Here is a 15948-nt window from a genome sequence, read left to right on the forward strand (position 1 = left end):
CTCTCTGATAGTCTTTTAAAAAGCAGTACTTGTATATAATCTGACCCAGTCAACTGATTTTTAAAAGCAGCAAAGAGTCCTGTGGCACCTTATAGACTAACGCAGGACTCTTTGCTGCTTTTACAGATCCGGACTAACATGGCTACCCCTCTGATACTTGTTTTTTAAAACAATCACACATGACAAAATTGATGCTGCCTCTTTAAAATAGGAAGTGGTAAGGTGACTGCTACTTTTCTGCCAGTAATTCTTCCAGCTGAAATTCTATCATCTAAATTCTGACGTATAAGTCTTATATTTTTGCTGCACAAGCCTGCATGTTTGAATGTTACCTAATCCTCAGTTGAAAGAAGAAAAGGAGTACTTGTGGCACCTTAGACACTAACCAATTTATTTGAGCTGTAGCTCACGAAAGCTTATGCTCAAATAAATTGGTTAGTCTCTAAGGTGCCACAAGTACTCCTTTTCTTTTTGCGAATACAGACTAACACGGCTGTTACTCTGAATCCTCAGTTGGACAACTTTTGGAAGAGCTGCTAGGCATTGATGGCCCCGTGGCACAGTTTTTGATCTTGTCCATGTTAACAAATCCATATTTCTGTAGCCCTGCAAATCCGTGGGGTATCTGCGGGTATCCACAGCCATGGATGCAGATGCGAATATCCATGGACCATTTATGCATTACCAGCGTGGATACAAATTTTGTATCTGCACGGGGCTCTGATGGTAAGAGCGGGCGGGCAGCTGTGAGGAACTGCAACATGGATCCTCCACCTGCCCTGGGTGGAGGGCCTGATGGGCAGGGACAGGAGCCAGGAGCTGCTCGGGTTCCACGCTCAGGGCAGGTGGAGGGTCCACCGTGGCTCCCCACAGTTGCCCACCCAACTCCTACTGTAGCCAGGCGACAGCTCTGAGCCGCCCCCGTCCCCGGCCAGAGCCGGGGAGAGCTGCACTGGGAGCTGTGGGGGGAGTCTGGGTCCCTCCACCTGCCCTGGGGGTGGGGGCGGCTAAAGGGCAGGAACGCTGGGTTCGGGGCAGGGACACTGGGCTGTGAGCTGCTCGGGCCCCCTGCCCAGGGCAAGTGAAGGGTCTGCCACAGCTGCCAGCACGTCTCTCCCCTACTCCTCCGGGCTCTGGAGGCGGAGGGTGCCTTGGAGTCTCAGTCCAGCTCCCAGTGTAGAGCCCTGCAAATCCACGGATATCCTCATCCAGAGATAATTTTTGCGGATTGAATGCAGATACACATTTGTGTTTCCATGCAGGACTCTACATATTTCTCTTCAAAGCAGATCCTTTTTTCTTCTTGGCTGTTCAGTTTCTATAGCTTTCATAAAAGTTCTTACATTCCTAGTAGCAGCCCTCAGACAGCAAAAGACCCTTATCTCTCCCTTCCTGGACAACTTGTGAATGAGGGTCCCATTTACAAACAAAACAACAATGGATAGCCAGCATGCAACCTGGTTTCTGGAGGATTGTGTCGTCTTGATGCATCTAAAGGGCCAAATATTGATTGTAATTAAAAATTGAGACACCACCTATGGTATATTTCAGAGGAACAGCCGTGTTAGTCTGTATTCGCAAAAAGAAAAGGAGTACTTGTGGCACCTTAGAGACTAACCAATTTATTTGAGCATGAGCTTTCGTGAGCTACAGCTCACTTCATCAGATGTATACCGTGGAAACTGCAGCAGACTTTATATACACACAGAGAATATGAAACAATACCTCCTCCCACCCCACTGTCCTGCTGGTAATAGCTTATCTAAAGTGATCAACAGGTGGGCCATTTCCAGCACAAATCCAGGTTTTCTCACCCTCCACCCCCCCACACAAATTCACTCTCCTGCTGGTGCTAGCCCATCCAAAGTGACAACTCTTTACATAATCAAGTCGGGCTATTTCCTGCATAGATCCAGGTTTTCTCACATCCCCCCCACCCCCATACACACACAAACTCACTCTCTTGCTGGTAATAGCTCATATAAACTGACCACTCTCCAAGTTTAAATCCAAGTTAAACCAGAACATCTGGGGGGGGGGGGTAGGAAAAAACAAGAGGAAACAGGCTACCTTGCATAATGACTTAGCCACTCCCAGTCTCTATTTAAGCCTAAATTAATAGTATCCAATTTGCAAATGAATTCCAATTCAGCAGTTTCTCGCTGGAGTCTGGATTTGAAGTTTTTTTGTTTTAAGATAGCGACCTTCATGTCTGTGATTGCGTGACCAGAGAGATTGAAGTGTTCTCCGACTGGTTTATGAATTTTATAATTCTTGACATCTGATTTGTGTCCATTTATTCTTTTACGTAGAGACTGTCCAGTTTGACCAATGTACATGGCAGAGGGGCATTGCTGGCACATGATGGCATATATCACATTGGTATAAGGTGCTAGTGTCATAGGAGAGGCAAGGTAAATTAAGGGCACTCACATGAGAAGTCTAGAACTTCAGAGACCTCAGTCTGTCTCTCTCTCAAGAATGATGTCATGCATAGATATGCCAGTATGGGCCTGAGTCCACATGAGGCTTCTTCAGAGGTTCCGTCTTTTCCATACACTCTGCTGTCTTGTTTAGTAATGAATCTCTCTTCCCCAAACTGGCTACCATTTTCATCTTCTGGTGATTTGAAGGACAGACTTACAAAAGGGTTCCTTGTACATGAGGAAGACTGAGCAGTCATAATGACCAATGCCAGTCTAGGAGAGTGGAGTACCCACTGAAAGACAAAGATCAGAGACCTGATCCGAGGAAGAGAAGCGGCACAACATAAACTGGCTAGGGGTCAGGGCCATCCTGTATGGGTTCACAGCACAGATTCCTTCTGTGCATTTTCCATAGAGTCTTGTAATGACAGACCACATCTTTGCCATGGTCTGTATAGACAAAGTGGAGTATAACCATGTCTTCATCTTTCCAGAAAGACATAACTTTTGGTGTCTTGGGCAGAGCGAACCTGTTACCAGTATGCACCATAGATAATAAGGGAAAGCTGAATACCTCCACAGTCAGGCTTGGCACTAGAAAGAAAAACAAAGACCTACAACACCAAGGCAACCACACAATGTCTAGCTAGTGTCTAGCTTTTCAGGAGGAGGGTTCAGGAACTTGGCCAGCAGCCACTCCTCAAATGGTTAATAGATTAAAGAATTGGAAGGAAAACACGCATACCTCTTCCACCACCACTACTTGTTGAGGAGAACTATTCGACATGGCAAGTAGGTCTACCCATATTTCTTCTACAAGGTGACCTGCCTGTTGACACAAGGGCCAGTCTTGCACCAAAAGCTAGACAGGCTTGAACTAGCTGCCTGATGTGAGAAGAATTGACTCTGTAAGAGGATAATCTGATACGCACTATGTGTTTGGTCTCAAGGAAGACATCCAATATGACCTATTTCATGATGTGGCCAAGCGCTGGTTTAGGGATCTGTGACACTCTGTATCCCAAAGCGACACCCTGGCACCCCCATATTTACCACTGTCAATATAATTGATATATTTTTGTACAAAGTATGCCTTGTGAGGTATCATTTTAAGTCTTGATCTGTTTAATATCCTGTTGGATTGTATGTGCTGTCATGAAGTTTGCTATGTGTGTGTTACTGAAATATGTTGTGACGTTGGAAACCCCCCACAGCCAGCCTTTCAGGTACAGAAATGGCGCAGCCAGACACTGATCATGGCCCATTAAGGGGAATCATCACACTAGGACTAACCCAGGAATTGTATACAATGGAGACCTCTCAGAGAAAGCACCTAGACAGTGGAGACTGCTTGACTCACGTCATAGCAAAAGATCTTTCCAGTAATCTGGAGGAATCTATAAAGGAGGGGAAGTGACATCATCATTTGGCCTTGTTTTCTCTCTTTCCTCCTCCTCCCCTCCCCTCCTCTCCCCCCCCCCCAACTCAACACTTGGAAATACGTCTGAAGGACAAACACTGAACTGGGGAGGTGGTTCCAGGCTAGAAAGGAGAATCCCAGGCTGTGTATTAAAGAATTATACTATCAGAGTGAGACACTACTTGATTTCTATAAACAAGACAGGATTTAACTCAGCTTTACTTTTTATTTCTTAAGTAATCAACTTCGATCTGCATGCTTATTACTAATGACAGGTTTCAGAGGAACAGCCGTGTTAGTCTGTATTCGCAAAAAGAAAAGGAGTACTTGTGGCACCTTAGAGACTAACCAATTTATTTGAGCATGAGCTTTCGTGAACTACAGCTCACTTCATCAGATGATACATCTGATGAAGTGAGCTGTAGCTCACGAAAGCTCATGCTCAAATAAATTGGTTAGTCTCTAAGGTGCCACAAGTACTCCTTTTCTTTTTGCTTATTACTAATAATCACTTTAAATCTATCTTTCTGTAGTTAATAAATCGATTTTATATTTTATCTAAAACTGTTTTGCTTGAAGTGCTTGATGAATCTGCTCAGGAACAAAAATTGACGCATGTCCTCTGGACATTGAAGGAGGGACGGACTGGGTAATAAACTTACACTGGTCAGGCTTCTGACCAGGGCAGGACAGTACTACCCTGAGGCCCTAGGCTGGGGAGCTGTGGGGAATTGGCTGGAGCCTCTCTATTGTTGGTTCATGAGTGGCTGGTGAAAGTATTCACATAACTCAGCTGGATGTGTCCCTGCCTGTGGATGGCTGTGTAAGTGCAGTACCTGGAGTGGTTTGCAGCTTGTCATAGCATCACAATGTGAGAGGGAGCCCAGGTTGGTGAGACAAAGGGCTCAGCGGTACCCCAGTCCCAGGTTGCACCCTGGTGATTCCGTCATAGGATCAAGGCATCATTTCATCAGAATTAGCCAAGGCTAAGGGGAACTTGAAGATGGTGGCCATATAGCTGTCTGTTCACTCATTCTCCAGTTCTGTAACCAGAACATCGAAATGTCATCTGATCTTCCTTTTGAGAGGAGCTGTACTGTAAAAATGTGTACATAATTGTAATATATCTGCCTTCAACTCTGGGTTCACGCAGCTAATAAAAGACCATTATAACCAATGCAAACCTTAAACAATGAAAGAATATTTCTTATCTGTACTTACTATTTGAACAAAAGGACTTTTCAAGTAAGTTCAGACTGGCCATTCCTTGGGTAGAGTATTTTCTGTTGTGAACTTGGATCAGAATTGATCTTTAGGTTGAAGGAAGTTTTGTTTTTATTATGTTCTGCATAAGGAGACAGTGGTGCCCATAGTTACTTTCTTGAATTAAGTGTAATTTTCTTAATCATCATTTTTTGGCTATGGAAATGTTTATGGAGAAGGATGCACCCCTTTGTGCCAGTGACTGATGATCTGGTTCTCTTCCTGCCCCCCACCCAAAATGGTAAGTAGGTGGAAGACCCATTAATCTGTGGACCTTATTACATGAAGAAAGAATTTCAGGTCGTCACAATTTCCCTCCCTCGTTTTATAGGACTTCTATATTTTTGGGTCAAATTTGAACTTGGCATGTATTGAAAGGGCAGAACATGCACACTTACAAGCTTTTTTTAACACAATTTCTCTTGCTAGTAGTAATTGGGAATGGGGAAATAAGTCGTGAAGTTGTGGGAGTATGTAATACTATCATTGCTAAATTCAGGAAAACAAATATTGCATTCTCTTTGCTGTCCATTCCTGAATGCCACTCCTGTGCTATGTGAGCCAACATATGTGTAGTTATGGATTGGTGCACCACAGATATGCTCCACATGTTGCAAGTAATCAGGGGTGAAAGTAACTTAAAGGACTTAACCTGTATGCCGGAGTCCTGAGTGGGGGCGTGGCCTCAACCGGAAGAGGCGGGGCCTTTAAATTGCTGCCCAAGCCTGGTTGCTGGAGCCCCGGGGTAGTGGTAGCAGGGCTCAAGCAGCTCTTTAAAGGGCTCAGGGCTCCCCACAGCGGCTGGAGCCCTGGGCCCTTTAGATCACCACAGGAGCCCTGCCACCTCTACCCCAGGGCTCTGGCAGTGAGGCTCGGGAGGCGATTTAAAGGGCCTGGGTCTCCGGCTGCTGCAGGGAGCCCTGGGCCCTTTAAATTGCCAGCCTGGGGAAGCCGGGAAACCCAGACCAGCTTACTTTCAACTCTGCAAGTAATGTTATCTGATGTGCTGTGATATCTTTGAAAAGGGATTACATTAGAGATGCAAAAGAAACTAAGGAAAACTAGTAGGCAGACATAACAGATCAGATAATAGAATAGACAGGTTGTAAGAAAAACAATGACAGGTTGACTGTAGGCAAACCTTCAAGACAGCATAGTTGTGTATTCTGTTGTCTGATTTGTTAAAACAGTAGTTCTTCTATATTAGTCTTGTTCTTTTAATTATGCCTTAATACTATGTGTATTATGGTAGTGGCTAGAGACCCCAGCTGAGACTGGGACTCCATTGTATTGGGCATTGTCGAAACACATGAGACTGTATATGTCCGAAAGAGCTTAAAATCTAAATAGACAAGACAAAGGGTGAATAGAGCCTCAGAGGATGAAATGAGTTGCTCAGGGTCTCACAGCACTTCAGTGGCAGAACCGGAGAAAAAGCTTCCAGTCCAGGTCCCTATCCACTAGTCCACAGTGCTCCTCCATAAAGAACTAGTAGTCTTAACTATTGCCATAAAGTTTAAAAAAAAATCCTTGAATCTGCTTCCATACAACAGTAAGAAACCTGTTCTGCATGTAAGTGATGTAACTTCTCACAAATAAACTTCAAATCTTTCCCAAGTCCCATCTGACCTTCATAGACGTGTCAACCACTTCGTAGCAGAAGATGTCATAATTATCTGTGTATGGGTCATGAACAATGTTTTGAGGAAACTGAAGTGATGATGTGTCTGGAAAGGAAGACATTTTTACTGCAACTGTTACACTGTTGTATAGTGTAGTTGAACTGGTTCTGATCATTTTGTCTCTGCCATTCATAATAACCGGACACAACTGAAGGATAAGACTTGTACGTGTCTGAAAGAAACTTCTGCTGCAGTTCCAATCCAACTTGGAGGAGGGAGATATCTATCAAATCACAATCTTTAACAGATACAAATAACATAAGTGTGTGAGGTTTTTATAAATTATCTTTAAATTATTTAAACCTATACAGTGTTATATAAGACTCATCACTTCAGTCAATAGACTTGCTATATGCAGATTAACTGAAACAGAAAAGGAGAGACATTTTATTGCTAAACATTAGATCCCACTAGTTATGAGATGGTGGTTTGCTAACTTGCCTTTGCTGTAATCTGTGAGAGGGATGTCCAAACTGCATCACCCAACAAGTTCACAGTGCACCAGCAAATATAGGGAAGGGGACATGGGCCAAATACTGATTGTGCCAGTCCTAAAATGGACCTGTATGCTGGTAACTTATCACTTTGAGTTAGCCCACATAATTGCACTCACATCTATAGTGAAAAGTACAAAAATAGCTTTCTGTTTGTTACTTTTCTACAATAATGAAATGACATAAATGACTTCTGATTAGATCTCTTCATATGTAAGTGATTTGTATTAGCAATCATTTAAATTACTCTTAAATTGGTTTTCATTATGTCATGGAGACCATCCAGCTGATATATTCAAGTCCTAAGCTTGTGAAAAATATTGTACATTCCAAATGGAATCTGAATAACTGAGCATAGATGACGGATGATAATGGACAACTATTGACAATTAAACTTGCTGACTTAGTTCAGTTATCTGTCCCTTACAGTGCTAATTGATATGCTCAGCACTGGTGTATAGCAGATATTTTATAAATTCAATAAGAAGGGGGAGTGATTCACTATAAGAGTTAGATCCTCTGGAGTGTATTAAAAACCATAATAAAACAAACAAACAAAAACCACTAAAGTACTGACTCTCCATTAGTGTTACCTGTACACTGTGCAGTTGTCAGCAAAAACAGACTTTATGGAACTTATGCTACGTACATAAGATGGTAAATTTAGATTTAAATTTAGTGCTATCTCAAACAAGGATATACCTATAATAAAATTCTATTATACTCTTTTCTAAAATTTTCTAGACACTGCCATCTCATGATTAGTTTGAACATTATTCCTTTATATGTTTTGACTGTTACAGGTGTCTGTGCACCTTAGTGTAATTTTTTTAAATTTTTGCCACTTGTCATTTCTCGTGTTGGTCATTAAGTGCTTCTTTTAGGATTGCTATGCTACATTTTGTCCACCTCTTTCGTATTTTGGCTATTCTTGTACCTATAGGTTTCATGACTTCAAAATTAATTTTCTGCTAGAGATTATACTTGCCTAATATTTGTAGGGTATATATTATCCAGGGCACAAGTAGTGTTTAAACAAATCAAGATTCTGTCACCTTGTTGCCTCTTCTGTAGTAAGGCCACCTAACTGAATCCGTAAGTTACCACAGTTTATTTCAAGCTTCTAGCAAGAAATGATACAACAGCTTTTTGTTGTACTTAGTTGTCCCTCACGTGGACTGCTGCGTTTATTGTGTTGTGCTTTCATACCTTAGGTTCTCAGTTCTGGGAATTTTGTATTTTCCCCCTTCCTTCTCCAGGTTCCTGTGTTGCTGAAGTACAAAGTCTAGAGTGTTGTCCCAGAAGCACTGGTTTATGCAGTTGGGTTTCTGCTTCCAACGTGCTCTTTCTTTTTGGAAAAAGTAGAGCTGTCTGGATTTCTTAAGGACACTGCATCAAGTCCACGTAATATTGTTTGACATTAAATAAATCAGTACTGCCTTTAGATGAATTAAAGATATTGCTTATAGTTTGGCTCTTTTGTGAATGAACACACAACTGCCTCCCATTTCCTATTCATTGTGAAAATAGGGAAAAATCTAGCAAGAACTCTTTTGTTCTGTACATGAACAGCAAATTATGTACTCTCCTTTCACTGCTAGTGATCGTAGCTAAACATTGTTTAAAAATCATAAGTGATACAAACATACTGAGACTCCTACGTAATTTCCTTTTTATATGAAACTGGGATATTTCTTAACTCCACCATAATGCCAGACATTTTATTATTCTAGTTACTCCATTTTTAGCTCTTAATTTCTATTTTATTTTGCCTTAAGTGCTCAACGGTATCAGACCACTCTCTAAATTAGAGAACTACTTTGAAAAGTGAAATTTCTATGTTGTATACATGAATAATAAGGCTCAGATGTTGTCACAGATATTTTTAGTAAAAATCACAGACAGGTCATGGGCTTCCGTGAATTTTTGTTTGTTGCCCATGACCTGTCTGTGATTTTTTACTAAAAATATCCCTGATAAATGGGGAAGGGGTAGGGTCCAGCATCCACAGTGGCTGGGAGCTCTGGGGTCTCCTCACCCCCCACAGCGGCGGAGAGCTCTGGGGTCCCTGCCACAGCTAAGCTGCCGTGAGGGGTCCCCCCACTGCCCATTGCAGCTGGGCTGCCACGAGGGGTCCGCCTGCTGCTGCTGGGCTGTTGCAGGGAGCCCCGTGGTGACTGGGAGCTCTAGGGGACCCCCGTTGTCTGCCACGGCTGCGCTGCTGCAGAGGGGGGGCTTGCCACCTGTTGTGGCTGGGCTGCTGCCGGGAGTCCCAGTGTCCGTAGCTGAGTGGGAGCTCTGGGGTCCCCCTGCTGCTAGGAGCCGCTTGGGGCCTGCCAGCAGCGTCTGAGAGCTGTGGGGCTCCCTGCTGACCACTCCAGCCCCAGGGCAGAAAACGTCAGAGGTCTCTGGATGTCATGGATTCTGTGACTTCCATGACCTCCATGAAATAATCGTAGTCTTACCTATTAAGCATGCTGACAAACATACCTTTACTAGACTAGTATATTTGCATTTCTAACAGTAAAAAGACTTTTTGTGGTAGTTACAATGGATGATGTATTTTATGCTGCATCCCATTAAAACTTTCTGCAGCTGGAAGAGGATGATCATGGAAATGTGCACTAACCTTTGCTCTTATTTGAACATATCAATATGACTAAGTCTGTGTCCATTTCAGTTTTCATTCTGATTTGAGACCAAATATTACTGCATACTCCATGTTTCCTTTTGCTCTTTAGGAAGTTTAACAAATACAACCTTATCACTTAATGTGAGTTACAGTCATTCTAATTTTTTCAATGTAGTACTTTAAAACAAAACTAAAATTTTTGGGAAATATTTTCGCTCAAACAAGTCTAGTAGTCCATCTCTTCATAAAGCTTAGTCAGAAAATTCTAGTGAGAGAGAGATCCTCTTCTTTCTTTCTCTTACATAGCTCCAGTACTGGTAACAGATCCTGCATGAGTTACTCCTGGGGGAATTGTGCACCAAAAAATGAAAAATTCTGCTCACAGTATTTCAAAATTCTGCGTATTTTAAAATACCGGTTAGCAACTATGTCTAACAATAAAGACAACACAGATTCAGGAAATATTTTTTGGCGAATAGATTCCTTACTAGGTATATTAATACAGAACTTTGAGTGACAATTCATTTAAACCAAGGGTTCTCAACCCGACCCCCTGGTCCCCCCAAACATGCTATAAAAACTCCACGGCCCACCTGTGCCACAACAACTGGTTTTCTGCATATGAAAGCCAGGGCCGGCATGAAGGGTAGCAAGCAAGGCAATTATCCAGGGCCCCACATTACAGGGGGCACCGCAAAGCTAAGTTGCTCAGGCTTCTGCTTCAGCCCCAGGTGGTGGGGCTCAGGGTCTGGGCTTCAGCCCCATGCAGTGGGACTTCAGCTTTCAGCAAGTCTAATGCTGGTCCTGCTTGGTGACCCCCCAGAAACCTGCTCGTAGCCCTCCAAGGGGCCCTGGACCCCTGGTTGAGAACCACTGATTTAAACTACAATACAGAAACGTATTTTCCACACCCCTCAGAAGCAGTGCAAAGGCTTGGGGGAGTCAGGGATATCGGAGGAGCTGAGGGAGAGGGAAGTAATTGCTGGGAAGGAGCCTGGGAGTGAACTTGGAGGATTGTTGGGTGTGGGTGGGAGAAGTATGGAACAGGGTGGGTTTTTTTGCGTGGTGGGGGATTGTTAGGGCGTTGATCCTCCCACATGCAGACCCTGGCTGACCCTGGCGTCTCCCAGTCAGTCAGGCACAGCTGTCCTTGTCCCCTTGTGGCCCTGCACCTCCGCTCAGTCACCCCTCCTCCCATCCCCATTTGACCCTGCGCTCGCATTCAGCCCCTTTCCCAATCTATCGCTCCCACTAGTCCTTCTGAACACTAGTCTGTGACTCCCCAGTAGCCTCATGTGTCCTGCTGTGCATCCCCCCGATCCCATGCCACTTCCTCACAGCACCCTGCCCGTGGGGCCAGATGGAACACAGCCTTTCCTCCTCCCTATCGGCAGCTGGCTACTACTGCCAGTGAGCCAGCTGCACTGAACGATTTTATCGCCACAAAAGATAAAACTAGCCCTGAAGTGGTAACTAACGAATAGCATCTTCTATTGCTGTAGGTACTAGTTCTGTTCCATTATAAAATAGTTTAAGGTTTATAATAGCTTTGGGGGGGGGGGGGCTAAACTTTGAGTGATGTGTGAAGGGATAGTGATTTGAATTAATGTAAAAAATGTATGGCTACAGTTTTCACACACTTTCAAAATTCTGGAATGAGGGTCTAACTATAAAACTTAATGTAGTAAGAAGACTTTTAGGCTGCCATTCTAGTTTCAGTGGCCCTGGCAGCACTGGGTGAGCTTAACATCCTAGATACTACAGTATCTAATTACAATGGGATGTATTAAAAATGGAGCTATTGTCAAATTTTCTTACCTCATCTATTTAATGTAACTCTTCTGACGTCTTTGTTTCCTATCATAATTATTTTGTCTTGCCTCTTGCATATTGCCTGTCTTTGCTCCTACTACTTCTTAGCCTTGATAGTGATTGCAATGAAAAAAGTAATCTCAGAATCTGATTAAACTATTTTCCCAGGATAAAATTTGCATGTATTTGCTTTTAAAAAAAATGCAAACTTAATAATATTGGATATAGCTTCTGCTTTGAGCTGCAGTAGTTAAGCTAAAAATAGGAAATTAGAGATAGAAAAATATCCTGTGAGTTCTCATTGTTAAGCCAAGGAGTTTGTGTGAAATTCTGGTTTTACATTGAGCTTCATCTTTGGATGTGTGTATGCTATGCCACAGTTATTGGAATCTGATTTTGCTGAGGAAATATATATATGCCTTTGGCCTTCTGGGAATTTGAATGTTTTATTGCCATGCTCATGATAGTCCAGTTTTTTCCAGTTCTTAGACTATTGCTCTGAACAAGTGGGAAGTATTTATTAAATAGCAAACAGTTTTATCTAAATGGACATAGTCGAGATTGGTATGTCCAAAGCTTGACATACGTTTTTTTTTGTCCCTTTTGCAGAGTGCAGTGTAATTTGAGTGATTTTTAAAACAAATACATGTGCTACTTTCGCTTTTGTAACTGGTTTATTGTACTTTTAAATAAAAACACGCAATATACAAAGGTACTCTTATGATTATCAGTAACTTGATACAATATCAGTGCTCCTAAAATACTTTTTTGTGACTCAGTGCCAGTGATTAATGGTTACCATAAACCTTAAAATAGGTGAGTTATGTGTCAATGTAATGGAAGAAAACACCTGATTTTAAAGCAAGAGATTCCAGTTTCAAACTTATAGATTTCAGAGTTTTGTTAGAGTTCAGAAAAGAAATGAAATTCAGATTTAAGAATTCAGCTAAGTAGCTTTTATAACGATTCCTGAAATATTTTAATCTAACCTTGCAGAACCATCATGAAGTTGTACAAAACCCAGGTACATAACTTAGTTACTAATTCTTGCAATGTTGATGGAAAAAACTTAATTTCCTGTCAAATTACTTGTCCCAGGCAAGTGATCAAACAATTTTTTGTAAAGATGTCCCTAATACAGGTTTATCCACCCAAATGAAATTAGGATGGATGGTGATCTTTTAACCATTTGAAAACCCCATTTGTCACATTCTCCTGCTCTTGGAGAGAGTGACCTCACTGCATATTAAACAATGGGGACCTTTGTCTGGCTTGTTGAAGGTTGTGTTGCCCCTTTAATGGCAGCTAGAGAGTTACCTGCTGTGTGGAGACAGCTTCATACCATGACAGCGTGGGGATGCTAGGTGACCAGAAGAGAAGGGGACTGTTTATGTCCATGTCTATGCAGTAAAAGCCCTCTTTTCATCTGGACCAGACTGAGCAGCACTCGCCTTCCCACCCATAGAAGTAGTTGAAATGCCAGGTTTCGTCATGATCAGCTGTGGGCATTATACTAGTCTCCCCTTTCTTGAGGTGCTAGGAAGGATCTTTTCCCTGACCACCAGATTGGCCAAGACAAGGTGGATTTTTTTTTTGCCTTCCCCACAGCAGGTTGAGGGCTTAGTGGGGGGACAAAGAACAAAAAGGACAGGAGTTAGGCTGTGATTATGTAAGCTTGGGGCGGATGTCGAATACAGATACTTCATAGGGAATGGATACGGTGATCAGATAAAATGGATTGGGAAAGGATTTAAAGGAGGTATTCTTTAAAGGAGTGGAAGTGGGGGGCTTGGGGCTCTTATGACTGGCATGGCAGGAAGTCGGCCCCCCCATTCTTTACCCTCTTAACCCTCATTTGAGGGGATAATGAGGTCCCAGTAGTGAGTTGGCTGGGCCCAGGATGGGTAAGGAGGAGGGCTGCCAGCAGCCCCATGGGTATATGTAGATGAGTATGGAATTACCTGCACTGAACGATTTTATCTGCCAGATTCTCCTAGTCATGTAGAAATAAAGTTTCAGCCTAATTAAAGCATATCCAGTATCTGCTGTCCTTCCAGCATAGCCCGACAATGCTTACAAAGGCCTTCTGTTTGGATTCTTGTTACATGTAGTAGGCTGGATGGTTGTGTAGTAAATGTCACAAATAGACTTGTCCAGAAAATGCAGGTTGCCATGGAGAAGCACATTTTATTACTTTTTTAAAGGGCACAAAGTTATAGCATACTTGACTTAATTTTTTTTTATAAAGTGCTATCTGAAAAGCTTTCAGTAGACTTACCACATTTAAACAAAACCACTATTGGTTTTAACCTTATTGGTAGCTAGTGATATTTTTCTTTTTGGTAGTTGAAGGCTGTAACATTGACTCTTTTTTTTTTAAATACTATAGATGTTACCACTTTGCTCTCTTGTAAGTTACTATTTAATAATGCTACAATTTCTTGAATGAGGCCAGCATTAGTTTCTGTCTAAGCAGTAACTTTCCAGCCATGTGCAAACAGAACCATTTTGCATTGGTGTCAGATGTTGTACCACAAGTGATATATTGTACCTTGATTTTTTGTCCCTTTTTGTATTGTGGGTTGGTTTCTCAGTGTCACAGGAGAAATTGTATGACACTTCCTCTTTTACTGTTGGATGGATGAGGAGTACTATAGGAAGGCTCTGACAGAGGTGTTGAAATTAAGAGGTATAACTGATTTTTTTTTATTCTGACAGTATATTAATACTGTAGTAGAAACCTGGTAAATTGGTAATTAGTTGAATCAAAATGTTCTTAAGATAGACCATTATTAGCACTAGGCTGTACTTGACAGAACTTGTTTAAAAGCTTGTTTTCACATCCTCCTTTGTTTAGCCATACTTCACACTGGAATGATATTTATAACTGCATTAAAAAGGAGAAAACCCTGTGTGGCTGAGAAACAGATGCTTGGTAAAGCCTATGGCACATAAACCATATTTTAATGTTGTTTTTCCCCCTTAGCAAGTATTGATTCAACTATTAATTCATTGTGGAGTTAAAAATATCTTTGTGATCACTAAATTAATTCTCAGGCATATGTATTCACAGCTCCTAATGAGTATGAGGTTTTAAAAATATTTTTAAGGGGACTTTCTCTTTAGGCATGCAACTTGTTTTAGGCTTTGGTAGCCAGAGAGTAATAACTTTCAAGTATAAGACAACTGAATTCTTTGGCAAACATTTCTTTCTGTTTTCCTTCTAACTTTTTTGCCAGTTTGAACAAATCCCTGATGTATACATTCTCCTTTTTTTAGTGGTGGATCGTCTGGGCTGTGATCCTCGAACACGTTTCCATGTTCCTCCGAATACCAAGCAGTGGATTGCCTTGCTGCAACGAGGAAACTGTACATTTAGAGAGAAAATATTGCGAGCAGCTTCACATAATGCCACAGCTGTGGTCATTTACAACAATATATCCAGTGAGGAACCTGTCACTATGACTCATCAAGGTAAATAGTATGAAGTCTGTTCCCCTTTTGTCCCCTTTGCCCTCTGGATATTTTTCTGCCATATAAACTATTTTTAAGGCACTGTTGACAGTATACAGTTACTTCTTAAGTATATGCAAATATGAGTAAGTATACAGTATAGTGACATACAATGAATACATCTGGAACTGTATTTTTCTTTTTTTTACTCCAGAGGAATACACTTATCCGCTGAGTAACTTTTTTTCTTTCCCCTCTTTGGGATCTTAGAGCTATCGCTTTTGTTTCAAATCTTAGAGCTATTGCTTATTGGAGAGGCAGAAAACAAAACACTGTATAACAGAGAAGAGCAGTAACTTTATACAAAACATCTGAGAGTGAAGAATTTTTATAGTAATGGGACTTATAGTGGAGTTTTGAAGGCTGGGATTTTCAAACAAGCCGAAGATAGTTAAGCTCCAAAATCCCAGCCTACAGGCTTCTTTTAGTGACATCTTACAAGGACTTCACCATTCCTGGCGGTATAGACTAATAGGGCCACCACACCATTGCGATGCAAGACTAAACAGGACGTACCTACTGTTTCAAGGAGGAGTTGTCTTTGTAAAGATAATCTGGAATTCTTTCAGGATTTGATGTATTAATGGTCTGGATCTCTGTAGACTTGCACATATCTAGGGCAGTTCACATGTAAAATTTTGGCATTACTAGAAAATTATTTTAGGATCACTGGAGCCTTACCCTTAGATGTTTTCCCTTGATGAAA

At 41.8% G+C, this 15948-nt stretch overlaps 1 protein-coding gene across 3 annotated transcripts in view; it reads left to right on the forward strand.

The window, feature by feature from the left end:
* The window catches only part of RNF130 (ring finger protein 130), an 88900-nt gene that overhangs the window by 6845 nt on the left and 66107 nt on the right, over positions 1-15948 (forward strand). For all 3 annotated transcript variants that reach the window (XM_048860792.2, XM_048860793.2, XM_048860791.2), the window contains exon 2: positions 15009-15203. In XM_048860792.2, coding sequence (XP_048716749.1) covers positions 15009-15203 — 195 coding nt within the window. The remainder of the gene's footprint in view (positions 1-15008; positions 15204-15948) is intronic.

This window comes from Caretta caretta, chromosome 8, assembly GCF_965140235.1.
Source record: "Caretta caretta isolate rCarCar2 chromosome 8, rCarCar1.hap1, whole genome shotgun sequence".
Lineage (NCBI taxonomy): Eukaryota > Metazoa > Chordata > Testudines > Cheloniidae > Caretta > Caretta caretta.